Source organism: Lithobates pipiens, unplaced genomic scaffold (assembly GCF_037356315.1).
Source record: "Lithobates pipiens isolate NorthernLeopardFrog02 unplaced genomic scaffold, aLitPip1_a1.2 Scaffold_28, whole genome shotgun sequence".
NCBI classification, from domain to species: Eukaryota; Metazoa; Chordata; class Amphibia; order Anura; family Ranidae; genus Lithobates; species Lithobates pipiens.
Window position 1 is genome coordinate 64482635 of NW_027507789.1, and position 14362 is coordinate 64496996.

At 50.7% G+C, this 14362-nt stretch overlaps 1 protein-coding gene across 2 annotated transcripts in view; it reads right to left on the reverse strand.

The window, feature by feature from the left end:
• The window catches only part of SLC16A5 (solute carrier family 16 member 5), a 163753-nt gene that overhangs the window by 134842 nt on the left and 14549 nt on the right, over nucleotides 1-14362 (reverse strand). Inside the window, exon 2 of one of the 2 annotated variants that reach the window (XM_077459324.1) lies at nucleotides 12933-13018. The exons of the other annotated variant lie outside the window; for it this stretch is intronic. Coding sequence (XP_077315450.1) covers nucleotides 12933-12994 — 62 coding nt within the window. The 5' untranslated portion in view covers nucleotides 12995-13018. The remainder of the gene's footprint in view (nucleotides 1-12932; nucleotides 13019-14362) is intronic. 2 annotated transcript variants of the gene reach the window in all.

Here is a 14362-nt window from a genome sequence, read left to right on the forward strand (position 1 = left end):
ATAGCAAAGTCTGTGGCAGAGATTTGTTCTTGATTTAAGCACCCTGTTGGCTGCTAGGCCTGGTGAGAGAATGACTATACAATAAGGGTGAGGATCCAGTTTTGAATGGCTATTCTCTGGATTTACTGAAGTGAGAGACTTTTTTCATACTGAAATTAACACTTATGCCGCGTACACACGTAGCCGTCTATCCGACGGACTTAGTCTGGCGGACTTCCCGCCAGACTGTCCGTCGGACTTTCCGAACGGGCTACTTGCCCACACACGGCACTTTTTCAGCGGACTAATACGGCGTACTAAGTCCGCCGTACTATCCGCCCTACTTTTGAAATGAACGGACTCGCCCACGCACGCGGAGGAAAGTCCGCTCATTTCGAGCGCGTCTCCAGGTAGGCGGGGCCCGCAAAGGAGACGTCGCTGGCCCCGCCACCTAGTATGGACTTAAATGGGAACCCCAACGCTGAAAAAAATCTGCGTGGGGGTCCCCCCCAGGTCCACATCAGACCCTTGTCCGAGCACGCTACCCGGCCGGCCAGCCAGGAAAGGGGGGGAGAGCGAGCGCCCCCCTCCTGAGCCGTACCAGGCCGCGCGGCCCCCCACCCCAAAGCACCTTGTCCCCATGTTGATGAGGACAAGGGCCTCTTCCCGACAAGGGGCGGGGTCATCGGTTGATGTCACATGGGTTGATGTCACAGTCCCGGAGGATGCTGGGACTGTCACCATGTGACCCCCAAAGTCAAAAGAAGAGGCCGGCGGCGAGGAAGAAAGCCGGGCTCCTCCGCTAGCAAAAGAGCTAGCAGAAGATAGCGGAGGAGTCTGGCGAGAAGACCCCCGAAGACGGAAGACCCCCCGAGCTGTGCAATAAACTATTTTATCTTGTGTGTTGTGTTTTTTTTGTACTTTATTTTACAGGTGAATGGGTAGGGGTACATTGTACCCCATATTCATTCACATAGGGTGGGGGGCCGGTATCTGGGGGCCCCTTAATAAAGGGGGTTCCCGGATTCCGATAAGCCCCCCGCCCGCAGACCCCGACAACCAACGGCCACGGTTGTCAGGAAGAGGCTCTTGTCCTCATCAACATGGGGACAAGGTGCTTTGGGGTGGGGGGGCCGCGCGGGCCCCCCCTTCCCCAAGGCACCCCCATGTTGAGGGCACGCGGCCTGGTACGGCTCAGGAGGGGGGGCGCTCGCTCGTCCTCCACTTTCCTGGCCGGCCGGGTAGTGTGCTCGGACAAGGGTCTGATGTGGACCTGGGGGTGACGCCCACGCCGGCGTTGGGGTTCCCCTTTAAGTCCATACCAGGTGGCGGGGCCAGCGACGTCTCCTTCGTGGGCCCGCCTACCTGGAGACCCGCTCGAAATGAGTGGACTTTTCTCAGGGCGGGAAAAGTCCGCTCATTTCAAAAGTACGGTGGACTGGCATACACACGGCCGGATTGTCCGCTGAAATGCGAGTCTGGCAGGAAGATTGGAGTGCAAAACTACTTTCTAAGTCCGCCGTACTTTCAGGTCAAAAAAGTATGCCGGAGGCTACACACGGGGGGATTGTCTGGCGGACTTGAGTTTGCCGGACTTTTCCACCCGATTGTTTGATCGTGTGTGCTCGGCATTAGAGTACCTGGACTTTTCTACCTAAACCCTCTAACCATGCATTGAGAGACTGTGTTGTTAACTACTTTTCGCAAATAAAAATTCCTTTAAGTGGATCTGGCGTCAGTCTCTACGGTTCTTGGGCCATCTACCTTGGAAAACCCCTAGATGCACACAAGGTGAAGAAGGTAACGGTAAGCCCAATAAAATCAGCCGCTCCTTCGTGGGTCAGTGCTACAACTGCATTATCAAATCAAAAATAAAATAAATAAAGATATAAAGACTTTGCTATTTTCAAATTTGTTACTGTTCAAAAAGTGGACAGGAACTTTTGAACATCTGTAGAGGTAGGTATACCTGTAAGGTATAAGCAGAGAACATTGCTATAATTCGAATAGCCGCATACAACTTTTTATGGTATAAATCACAAAGAAGATGGTGGAAAAAAAAGTGTAACAAACTCTACTAATTCAAACATGCTGATGCTTTAAAGTAGAACTAAAGGCAAAACCTTTTTTTTTAATAGAGTAAGGGAGGGTTATAACCCCTGTTAGTTTTTTTAAAGTGATTCTAAAGGTTCAAGGTTTTTACTCTTATGCATTCTATGCATAAAGGTAAAAAAGCTTCTGCATGCATCAGCCCCCCTAATACTTACCTGAGTCACGATCCAGCGATGTGCACAAGAGCCTCGGCTCTCTGGGGACTCTCCCTCCACTTTGGCTGAGACAGCGGCGGGAGCTATTAGCTGCCACTGCCGTCAATCACAGCCATTGAGCCAATGAAAAGAGAGGGGGCGGGCCGAGCCATGGCTCTGTGTCTGAATGGACACACAGAGCAGTGGCTCTGGAGCGAGCCTGCTTGGGTGCTCCATTGCAAGCTGCTTGCACTCGGCAGAAGGGAGGAGTCAGAAGCACTGGCAGGGGAGGAGGAGCTGCTCTGTGCAAAACAATAAAATAAGTATAACATGTTTGTTTTTGTTTTTTTGTGAAACTGGCCTTTACCACTTAAGGACTGCCAACTGCATACATACTGCGGCAAAGCAGCCCTATTGCATGAAACAATGTACCTGTACACCATTATGTGCATGAGTTACTGCGAGTGCACCCACTGCACAGCGTGGGAGCCGAAGTGCGAGTCTGGCAGCCATGATGTCCGCCAGCCACCCGTGATCACTGCCAATGTAAAAAAACAGATCCCCGTTCTATCAGGGGAGTACAGTGTGATCGTCTGTTCCTAGTGATCAGGAACGCAGATCTCTCTGTACTCCCAGTCAGTCCCATCCCCCCACAGTTAGAAACACCTCCCTAGGACACACTAAACCCCTTGATCTCCCCCTAGTGTTAACCCCTTCCCTGCCAGTGTCATTTATACAGTAATCAGTGGCTATTTTTATCTCTGATCACTGTAATAATGTCACCGTTGCCAAAAAAGTGTCAAAAGTGTCTGATCTGTCTGCCGCAATATCTCAGCCCCACTAAAAATCGCTGATCACCGCCATTACTAGCATACCTCCCAGGTTTTTGAGTTTGGAATGAGGGACATCTATCAGCAAAAGTATGCAGGCATAGGACACACACCCCTTGCCACACCCCCTTAAAGGAGACTTGTACAAAAAATAAAAGATTGGTTAAACCTAGAAGTGCTTTTTTTACCACTTCTTTTCCTTTATATTGGCTTTTGGAATTTACAAATGCAGCAATTTAGAAATCAGTTGAAAAGTTTAGTGCTGGAAAACACTTTTTTATAGAAAAAAAGTGCATTTTATATACAACTATAGAGATCAGACCAAAATGAGGGACAAATGAGGAGGAAAGAGGGACAGAGGGACATTGCTCCAAATCAGGGACAGTCCCTTCAAATTAGGGACAGTTGGGAGCTATGTTACTAGTAAAAAAATAATAATAAAAATGCCATAAATCTATCCCCTATTTTGTAAATGCTATAACTTTTGTGCAAACCAATCAATATACGCTTATTGCAATTTTTTTTTTTTACCAAAAATATGTAGAGGCATAAATATTGACCTAAACTGATGAAGAAATTTTATTTTTTATTTTTTGGAGTATATTTATTATAGCAAAAAATTAAAAACATTGTTTTTTCTTCAAAATTGTCTATTTTTTTGTTTATAGCGCAAAAAATAAAAACCGCAGAGGCGATCAAATACCACCAAAAGAAAGATCTATTTGTGGGGAAAAAAAGGACATCAATTTTGTTTGGGTACAACGTCGCACGACTGCGCAATTGTCAGTACCGCATCACAAAAAATGGCCTGGTCACTAAGGGGCTAAAACCTTCCGGTCCTTAAGTGGTTAATATCACTTTAACTGTTATATGTGTCCAATTGGGGAGATCTCCCATTACTTCCTGTCCCATAGCCAAAACAGGAAGGGAGAGAAAATCCCTTCAAAGTGACCACCAGTACTAGTGTCCCCATTGATAGATTTATCTTCTATTCCTGTTCTCGGCACAACCCAAAATTTGGGATTTTCTTTTACTTTCATTTTCTTTGCTAAAAGTAACCAATACAAATAGAGAAGGGGAATCTCCCTACCGGGGACACAGACAGCAGAAAAAAATGTGATACGGGATCTAATCAATCTCCACTCTATCCAAAACTTTTGTCTTCAATTCTAATTTAAATTAGAATTGCCTAATTGTAGAACCCTAGCCGAGGTTCACACAAGTGCTGCTGCATAATCATGTGTTTTTTCAGTGCATTTTTTGTAGCGTGTCTTTACGTGTGTCTTTCATGCTGGAGACTGGGTATTAAAAGAGAAGTATGGGTTTCCTTTTTTTTTTTGCTTAATCCTAATCCGTATGAGCTGCTATCTACAAATCATTCCTGCCCTCTGAGAAGTGCCCCGTTTCTGTTAAAATAGAGTAAATTACCTGTGGGAGGGTCTACAGACTTTCATACAGTTTCATACTGACAATGGTATGCAGACAGAATGACATCAGCACACATTCACACACATACATTCCAATGGGATTTTTATTTTAAACCATGTGATTAGAACAAGAAGCTCTAATAGGCTTCAAAAAAGGGTGGGGCACCCTGAGCCCACCCAGTTGCATAGCTTCCAACTGTCCCTGATTTTGAAGGACTGTCCCTGATTTTGAAGGACTGTCCCTGATTTGGAGCAATGTCCCTCTGTCCCTCTTTCCTCCTTATTTGTCCCTCATTTTGGTCTGATCTATATAGTTGTATATAAAAATAAAATGCAATTTTTATCTATCAAAAAGTGTTTTTTCCAGCACTAACCTCATCTGATTTCTAAATTGCTGCATTTGTAAATTCTAAAAGCCAATATAAAGAAATAGTAGTGGTAAAAAAAGCCCTTGTGGACTTAACCAGTCTTGTTTTTTGTACAATTCTCCTTTAAGGGGGCGTGGCAAGGGGTGTGTCCTATACGTGCATACTTTTGCTGATAGTTTCATAGTTAGTAAGGTTGAATAAAGACACCAGTCCATCTAGTTCAACCTGAGTGAGTGTCTACAATTGTCCCTATCCCTGTTCATTGCACACTCACATTGGTCTCTACCCTCAAGGAGCCCACAATCCAAGGTCCCCATTCATATACTAGGGCCAATTTTGGACAGAAGCCAATTAACCTACCTGCATGTCTTTGGATTGTGGGAGGAAACCAGAGTACCCGGAGGAAACCCACGCAGGCACAGGGAGAACATGCAAAGTCCAGGCAGGTAGTGTCGTGGTTGGGATTCAAACCACCGACCCTTCTTACTGCTAGGTGAGGGTGCTAACCACTACACCACTGTGCTGCCCGTGTCCCTCATTCCCATCTGAAAAAGTTGGGAGGTATGCAGTTGTCTAACAATAGCGAATTAATATTCTCTATTTTCACACTGATCCTCTGCCTGGCCAATCAGGAAGCGGGTCTTAAGATCTGTCACTAGATTGGCTGAAAGGACAGGCAATCCAATTGGACACCTAGGAGGAGGGAGGAGACGCAGGGCGGAAGCTGCAGTGCTGCAGAGGAGGGGCAGACGCGATGGAAGCTGCCACTGCCCACAGGAGCGCTGCCCGCCGGCGACCTACATGGGGTAAGTGCGGGGCTGGATGACCGACTGACCGACCACCAGCTGCCACTGCTTGAATAGAATTTTTTTTAAACGGAGTTTAGTTTAACTTTTATCATACAGTATATTTTAGAAAATCAAGGTGAGTAGAAAATTCTGGACAGCCGCACTCCAAATGAAACTTCTCGTGCCTTTATTAGAACATCAGGATCACACGGTACATGGCACAGCAAAGTAATACAGAACCAAAAACAGCTCTTTATCAGTATATTTTAGAACAAAGGTATCTGTAATCAACACAATACTGGATGCAAATTCAAATTTGCAAATTCAAATATCTTTTTCTACTTGCCCATTTTCATTAAATAATACCCCACAAATCTGAATTTATATTCACATCTACTTTGAAAAGTTTCCACCACTATCCACCCGCCTGGTCTGGTGCAGAAGAGGCCATATGAATGTTCACAAGCCATCTGGTCAGGAAAAGGTTACGCTCAATATATTAAAACACGCATGACCATTAGTCATGAAGTCCAGCCGATCAGGTTACATACAACCAGAGAGAGATTGTACTGAACCGATAAGGTTCATATTAGTCAGTGATGTGTATAATGGCAGGAAAGGGGAATTAGATCCATGAAGAATGAAAGGATTATTCAGCTGCTAGAAAAAAAAATGAGACTAAGAGAAGCACGGATTATGAATGCAATGATATAAGGAGTGCTGGACATGACAGTGTGGATGAGGGACACAGAGGGTTAAGCTTTATGGGTGGAGTTCAGGAAAAGGTTTGCAGGAAACAAGTTCAGTGTAGGGGAGGGGTCACATAAAAGGGAGAGGTGTGGCTTTAAGGAATCATTCGGAGCCCAGTGTGACACAGAGGAGGCAGTTTTTTCGCTGCTCCTCTGCTATGGCGGACCTCGAGGGACTCTTCGCGCGGCTGCGACGAGCGGCGGAGGTGCACGGTGCGGACTGGCTGCGGGAACGTGTGGGTGACCTGACGGACGGCGATGTGGACGGCGGCGGGACAGGTGAGGTTCCACTGCGCGCGCGGAGGTCTCGGCCTCCGGCGCGTTTTTCTCCTGGGCCTACTCCTCGGCCGCCTCGTGACTCCCGGAGCCCGGGGGTGGACCGATCGGTCCCCCCGGCAAAACGACAGGTTATCGGCTCCCCCCGGTCCGGGCGGTCGTTACGCCGCCGAACGGAGGGGGGCGGGGCTTCACGGCCGCATGCAAATGGCGCCGGGACCGCACGGGGCCCGGTGGAGGTGGGGGGGAGTGTGGATGGCTCTGGGTCGGCAGGCCAAGGGGGGGGGGTGCACGTGGCGGGGGATCTGCGGCAGGCTGGGTCTGGGGCCAGCATCCGCGCGGTGGGGGGGAGGGGGGCGCTCCGGGGGGGTCGCGTGCCGGAGGGGGGGGAGGGTGGGTCGCAGAAGGCTGCCAAGGTGCCTGGCAGGGCTGGTTTTAGACGCCGGCATGCCGGGGGCGGCGGGGGGAGGAGGACATTGCCTGCAGTCCCGGATCGCAGGGACCGGATGGACCGCGCGGAGCACAGGGGGATTGCCGCGTCCCCGGTGCGCGTTGGAGAGGTCGGTTCGGAGAGCGAGCTGTCCCAGGAGGAGGAGGGGTCCTTTTCTACACCCGGACCGGTACCGGTCGCCGAGGCCCCTGGGGGCCCGGGTAAGTTGCGGGAGTCTACATTGCTGGCGGATGCCTTGCGGGATCTGATGGGGGTGGCGCAGGGGGGTGCGGTGCCCACGGGATCCCGGGATGTAGTGGGGGGGGTTGCGGCAGGTTCAGCGCAGGGGGCGGGGCCTGTGGCCCCGGGGGGGCCGTCAGGTCAGTTGCAGGAGCTGTTGGGGGGGCTGCAGGCCCTGGTTGGTAAGTTTGCTGGGGGCTCCGGGTCGCCTCAGGTGGCCCCCTGGATGGGTACTGTGGGGGGGGCCGGGGGGGCGGAGGTCATTCCTGCGCGGGATGCACCGCCTGCCGCGGTGTCGGGGAGCACGGATGCGGGGGCTGTGGGCCCGGGGGTCCCCCCGGTGCCCGCGGACCCGGGGGCGCGGTCTGACCTGGTTAGGATCGCGGATGCTGCCCGGTGCGAAGTCTATGTTTGTTTCGAAGGCCCATTGGGGGCGCATTTGAAGCAGGAGGTGCGGGACAAGATCGGCAAGGGTGAGTATGTGGAGATTTTCTCCTTGCTCCCCCTCGAGAAATTTAATTTGGACAGGGTTAAGCCGGACAGTTCCAAGAAGGACGACGAGGAAAAACGTAGGTATCGGCTGATCCCGCGCACATTTGCAAATTGGCTTCAGGCGTTCGCTATATTGGCTAGCGTGATAGGGGAAAAGAACCCCGAGCATTGCTCGGCGTTATTTTGTTACCTGGACGCGATTGGGGAGGCTCACCGAGTGTATGGAGGGCTGGCTTGGCTGCGCTATGATGAGCAGTTTCGTCAGCGTAAGGCAGTGCGGGCTGACCTGCGGTGGGATCACAAGGACATAAGCCTCTGGATGAGGCTTATGTCTGCTCCGCGGGCCCCCACTCCGTTTCTTCAGGGGGGGGCCGGGAGTGCGTCTTCCTCGGGACTGCCGGCCGGAAAGAAGTGGGGGGTGTGCTGGCCCTTTAATGAAGGGGCTTGTAAATTCGGAGGCGCGTGCCGCTTCAAGCATGAGTGCTCCGGGTGCGGCGGCACCCACCCCCTGTCTCGCTGTTTCAAAAAAGGTCAGCGTGCCAGTGCCGCCGGTCACAAAAGGGATGACGCCGGTGAACCTGGGAAGGATGCTTCCTTTCCTACATAGGTATCCGGATGGTGCGGCGGCGCGTGGGTTAATTCTGGGTTTTCGGGACGGTTTTAGGATTCCCTGTTCTTTGGGAGGGGTGCCGCCGTTGGCCAGGAATTTGCGATCGGCTTTAGAGCACCCGGGGGTTGTGGATGAAAAATTGGGTAAAGAGGTGGCGCTGGGCCGGATGGGTGGCCCTTTCGAAGTGCAGCCGTGGGGGGACCTGGTGGTCTCCCCGTTGGGTGTAGTTCCTAAGAAGGAGCCGGGGAAGTTTCGCTTGATTCATCACCTGTCTTTTCCGAAAGGGGGGTCGGTCAATGATTTCATTGACCCGGAGGCGTGTACGGTTTCCTACACTTCTTTTGACGCGGCGGTACGGTGGGTCAGGCGGTATGGTCGTGGGGCTCTCATGGCCAAGGCGGATGTGGAATCGGCGTTTCGCCTTCTGCCGGTCCACCCGGACAGCTTCCGGCTGTTGGGATGCCATTGGCGGGGCAAGTTTTATGTGGACTTGTGCCTGCCCATGGGTTGTTCCATTTCATGCGCCTACTTTGAAGCTTTTAGTTCATTCTTGGAATGGGTGGTGAGAGATGTTTCGGGCCTGGAGTCGGTCATCCACTATTTGGATGATTTTCTGTGCGTGGGCCCGCCTGCCTCCAGTGTGTGTGCGATTCTTCTGTCCACGTTGCAGCACATTGCGGGCAGGTTCGGGGTGCCGTTGGCGGGGGATAAGACGGAGGGCCCGGTGACGGAATTGAGTTTTCTGGGAATCGTGATTGATTCTGTGGCAATGGAGTGTCGATTGCCAGAGAATAAATTACGGGATCTGCAGGCGGAGTTGGCAGGCATGCAGGGCCGGCCGAAGGTTCAGCTTCGGGCCCTGCAGTCCCTGTTGGGCAAGCTGAATTTCGCTTGCCGGATCATCCCTATGGGCCGTGTGTTCTGCCGACGGCTGTCGGGGGCCACTGCCGGGGTAACCACCCCTACCCACTTCGTGCGTTTGCGAAGGGAACACCGGGAGGACCTGCGGGCTTGGCATGAATTTTTGGAGTCGTATAATGGGCGGGCTATGTGGATGTCGGGGCCAGTGAGCAACTTCGATGTGGAGTTGGTTACTGACGCGGCTGGCTCAACGGGTTATGGGGCATTTTTCCGGGGTCGGTGGAGTGCGGAACCTTGGCCACGCTCATGGGAGGTTGCGGGGTTGTTGGGCAATTTGGTTTTGCTAGAATTGTTCCCGATAGTGGTGGCATTGGAGTTATGGGGGGCGGAGTTTCGTAATTTGAAGTTGCGCATCAATTGCGATAACATGGGGGTGGTCCAGGTCCTCAATCGGATGACTGCTTCTTCCCCCCCGGTCATCCGGCTGCTGCGACACCTGGTCTTTCGATGTTTGCGGCTCAATGTTTACGTTTATGCTGTGCACATACCTGGGGTGGAGAATTCTTTGGCTGACTCGCTCTCTCGTTTTCAGTGGGACAAGTTCCGGCAGCTGGCGCCGGGAGCGGAGGAGTCGGGGGCGCCATGCCCCGGGTGGATGTGGGAACTTCCCTTGGAATCGCCGCAGGTTGGTTAAAAAGGTCGTTGAGTGAGGCTACATGGTCCGCTTACTCTAGAGTGTGGGCGGAATGGTGGGCGTTCCTGCGGGAGGTTGGAGTGGCTGGTCGGGGCTCCGACCGGCGCTGGGTGGTATTGTACTGGGTTGCCCGGAACATTGAGACGGGCCTGTCTCCCGCATCTATTGAGCGGAAGCTGGCGGGGTTGGCCTTTTTTGTTCAAACTGTGGGGGGAGCCGGACGGGACGAAGGATTTTTGGGTGAGGCAAACGTTGAAGGGGTACAGGAGGGATTGGAAGGGTAGGGATGCGCGCCGGCCGGTGTCATTTGACAATCTGGTGGCAATTTGTTCTCGGCTGGTGGACGTTTGCTCGTCTGCTTACGAGACCGTCCTGTTTACGGCAGCGTTTTCGCTGGCGTTTTATGGGGCTTTTAGGATTGGGGAGTTGGTGTGTCGCTCAAAACGGGTGGCTGGGGGTCTGTTGGATCAGGACGTGCAGGTGGTTGCGGATCGGGTGAGTATACGGTTGCGTAGGTCTAAGACTGATCAACGGGGCAAGGGAGTGGCGATTACGCTGCTCGCCCTGCCGGGCTCGGTAGTGTGCCCGGTGGCGGCGGTACGGGCTTTCCGGGCGGTGCGGCCTGGGAGGGCGGGCCCCTTTTTGGTGCACGAGGAGGGCTCTTTTCTATCCCGTTTTCAGTTTGTGTCGGTCTTTCGGCAATGCCTGAGGGCGGTGGGTTTGGATGAGCGGGACTACGCGTCCCACTCTTTTCGGATTGGGGCGGCCACGGAGGCGGCTCGATGTGGGCTGGAGGAGGCGGTGGTTCGCCGGATTGGTAGATGGGAGTCCCGGAGGTTCCGGTCCTATGTCCGGCCGCAGTTGCTACTGGGGTAAGGATGGTGCGGCTGGGGGTTGTTTGCTGTGGGATTTATGGGGGGGAGGACTGTGCTTGTAACATTCCTTTGGTTGTTGTGTTATTTCTCTTGTTTTCATTCCAGATGGAGGTTCTCAACGCCTCGTTTGGATCCTGGGGCATTCGTACGTCTGCTGGGGGGCCAGGAGAGGTGATTCTCTACCAGCAGGCAGGCAATTAGGTATCCCCAGGGAGGTAGCTAGGGTGATGTGGTTGGGTTTCCCGGGCATGAGGTGGGAGCGTGCCATGAGGGAGGTGGAGCGTTTCGCTTTGAGGGATAGGCCCCCGGATGTGCTGGTCGTTCATGCGGGGGGCAATGACCTGGGAGTTCGAAAAGTGAAGGACATTTTGGCGGATATCAAGGCTGATGTGTTGCGCATGCGAGTCCTTTTCCCGGGCACCATTTTGGTGTGGTCAGACATTGTGGCCAGAACGGTGTGGCGGGGGGCCAGGTCTTTAGCCAGCCTTGAGAAAACCAGGATTAGGGTTAATAAGGTTGTTGGGCGGTTTGTAGTGAAGAACGGGGGCATTGTGGTAAGACACAGGGAATTGGAGGTGAATGTAGGGCTTTATCTTAGGCGGGATGGCGTTCATCTATCGGATGTGGGGATTGACCTCTGGTCCTTTGGCTTACAGGAGGGCATACAGAAAGCTCTTCGGGTGTGGGGCGGCCCTCAAGGTTGAGGGGGTCACCCTTTCGGGCTGTGGCGGTGTGTTTTCTGGTGGTTTCTGACGGTAGACAGGTACTCAGAAGGGATCTGAGGGTGTGGGGGGCTCATCTAACGATCGGCCCCTCTGGGTATTCCTGAACGTTGGAGGGAATACGGTTATGTTCACTGGCGGAAGTTGTCTCCGACCGGTCACAGGTGGAGGCCTTTGGGAAGTTGGTCAGGTGTACCGCAGTGATTGGGTATTGGCTTAAGTGTGGTCACCGTCAGAGATCACCAGAATGGGCAGTTAATGTTAATTTAAATGTGGTTTAATGTTAATAAAGTTATTTATATTTATATATTTATATATATATTTATATATTTATATATTTTCATATTTACAAGTTATTGGAGTAATTTTGAGTTATGTTTAATAAAGGCTGTTGTGGCCAGTTTACTCCAACCTATGGTGTGGTCTCGTTTCTAATAGATAAGGAATAGTATAAGGGGAACATTCAGACTACACTAGTCAAGAGAAGCACGGATTATGAATGCAATGATATAAGGAGTGCTGGACATGACAGTGTGGATGAGGGACACAGAGGGTTAAGCTTTATGGGTGGAGTTCAGGAAAAGGTTTGCAGGAAACAAGTTCAGTGTAGGGGAGGGGTCACATAAAAGGGAGAGGTGTGGCTTTAAGGAATCATTCGGAGCCCAGTGTGACACAGAGGAGGCAGTTTTTCCCACCCTCCCGCCCTATTGTTATGTGTTTGTTTTGTGGTGTTTTGTTGCTGGTCTTTTTCTTCTTTTGCAGGTTTCATCGGTTGTCACGGCAGCTGAAAGTTTTTCGTGTTGGCGGTGTGTTTTCTGGTGGTTTCTGACGGTAGACAGGTACTCAGAAGGGATCTGAGGGTGTGGGGGGCTCATCTAACGATCGGCCCCTCTGGGTATTCCTGAACGTTGGAGGGAATACGGTTATGTTCACTGGCGGAAGTTGTCTCCGACCGGTCACAGGTGGAGGCCTTTGGGAAGTTGGTCAGGTGTACCGCAGTGATTGGGTATTGGCTTAAGTGTGGTCACCGTCAGAGATCACCAGAATGGGCAGTTAATGTTAATTTAAATGTGGTTTAATGTTAATAAAGTTATTTATATTTATATATTTATATATATATTTATATATTTATATATTTTCATATTTACAAGTTATTGGAGTAATTTTGAGTTATGTTTAATAAAGGCTGTTGTGGCCAGTTTACTCCAACCTATGGTGTGGTCTCGTTTCTAATAGATAAGGAATAGTATAAGGGGAACATTCAGACTACACTAGTCATGGAAAATGATTGTGACTTCTCTCCCTCCTTGTATTGCTGGTGTGTTGTGCTCTTTGGTAGGCTCACCTGCCTCTTCTCCCTCTCGCTTGCTCTAGGTAGGTTTTTTTTGCTTCTGTGCCACAGGTCATGAGCTAAGTGCAAGATGCCTATCCCTGGAACAGAGACAAAAAAAGTCAGCGGAGAGGCAGAAGTAGGGAAGGGGTGGGGATTGCAGGATAACGAAGGAGAAGGAAGGAGGAAAACAGGATTAAGAGGAGGAGTGTAGATAGAGGGTCAGAGGGGGAATGTACAATGGAAAGAAGAGGAGGGCGATTCAAGAAAGGAGCCCGGAGGAAATTGAAGTTCTAGGGGAGTGGGCTCAGTAATGGCTCAATAGGAAAACAAGAACGACGCTGCAGGATATTTATATATACACTACAATTTATCATCTTGGGAAAGCAGGAAACTCAAGGAGTCAATGCTGCAACATTGAAATCGGAGGTGAACTCAGATCACAAATTCGATTTGTAGTCTATTTATTTAGAAATATTTCCCTTTAAGGACCCATTCACAGCAGGAACTGCATGTGAATCGCACGGAATCACACTGTCTGTTCCTGTGCAATTCGCATGCAGCTCTGTGCAGTGGGATTTGAAATTGCATGCACTACTTTTGGAAATGCATTGCAACTGGATCGCATGGTACATTCGCACTGTGATTGCGACCTGCGTTTGCACTGACACCTGCAACTGGTCGCAAGGTCAATGCAGTTTTGAATGCACTACATAAATTCATATCCCCTTAAAGCCCCATACACACTATCAGTTTTTCCTTCAGGTTTCACTTCATATTATATGGTTTTGGTAAATCTGAAGGAAAAACTCTACAGAAAAACTGATAGTGTATATGGGGCTTAAGTGTCTCCTCTCCAGAGAGAATAAGTTCAGTGCTTGTAACCTTTCCTCATAACGAATATCCCCCTGACCCTTTATTAGCTTTGTTGCCCTTCTTTGTACTCGCTTCATTTCCAGTACATCCTTCCTGAGGACTGGTGCCCAGAACTTGACAGCATACTCCAGGTGCGGCTGGACCAGAGTCTTGCAGAGTTGGAGAATTATCGCTTTATCTTTGGAGTTAATCTCCTTTTTAATGCATGCCAATATTCTGTTTGCTTTCTTAGCAGCAGCTTGGCATTGCATGTCATTACTGAGCATATCATCTACTAGGACCCCCAGGTCCTTTTCCATCCTAGATTCCCCCTCATTTGCCAAGTAGTTGCCCACCCCATTAATTTGTTTAGATCTTCTTGTAAGGTTTCCACATCTTGCGGAGGAGTTATTGCCCTGCTTAGCTTAGTATTGTCCGCAAATACAGAGATTGAACTGTTTATCCCATGCTCCAGGTCGTTTATGAACAAATTAAATAGGGTTGGTCCCAGCACAGAACCCTGGGGGACCCCACTACCCACCCCTGACCATTCTGAGTACTCCCCATTTATCACCACTATCTTAACCCAC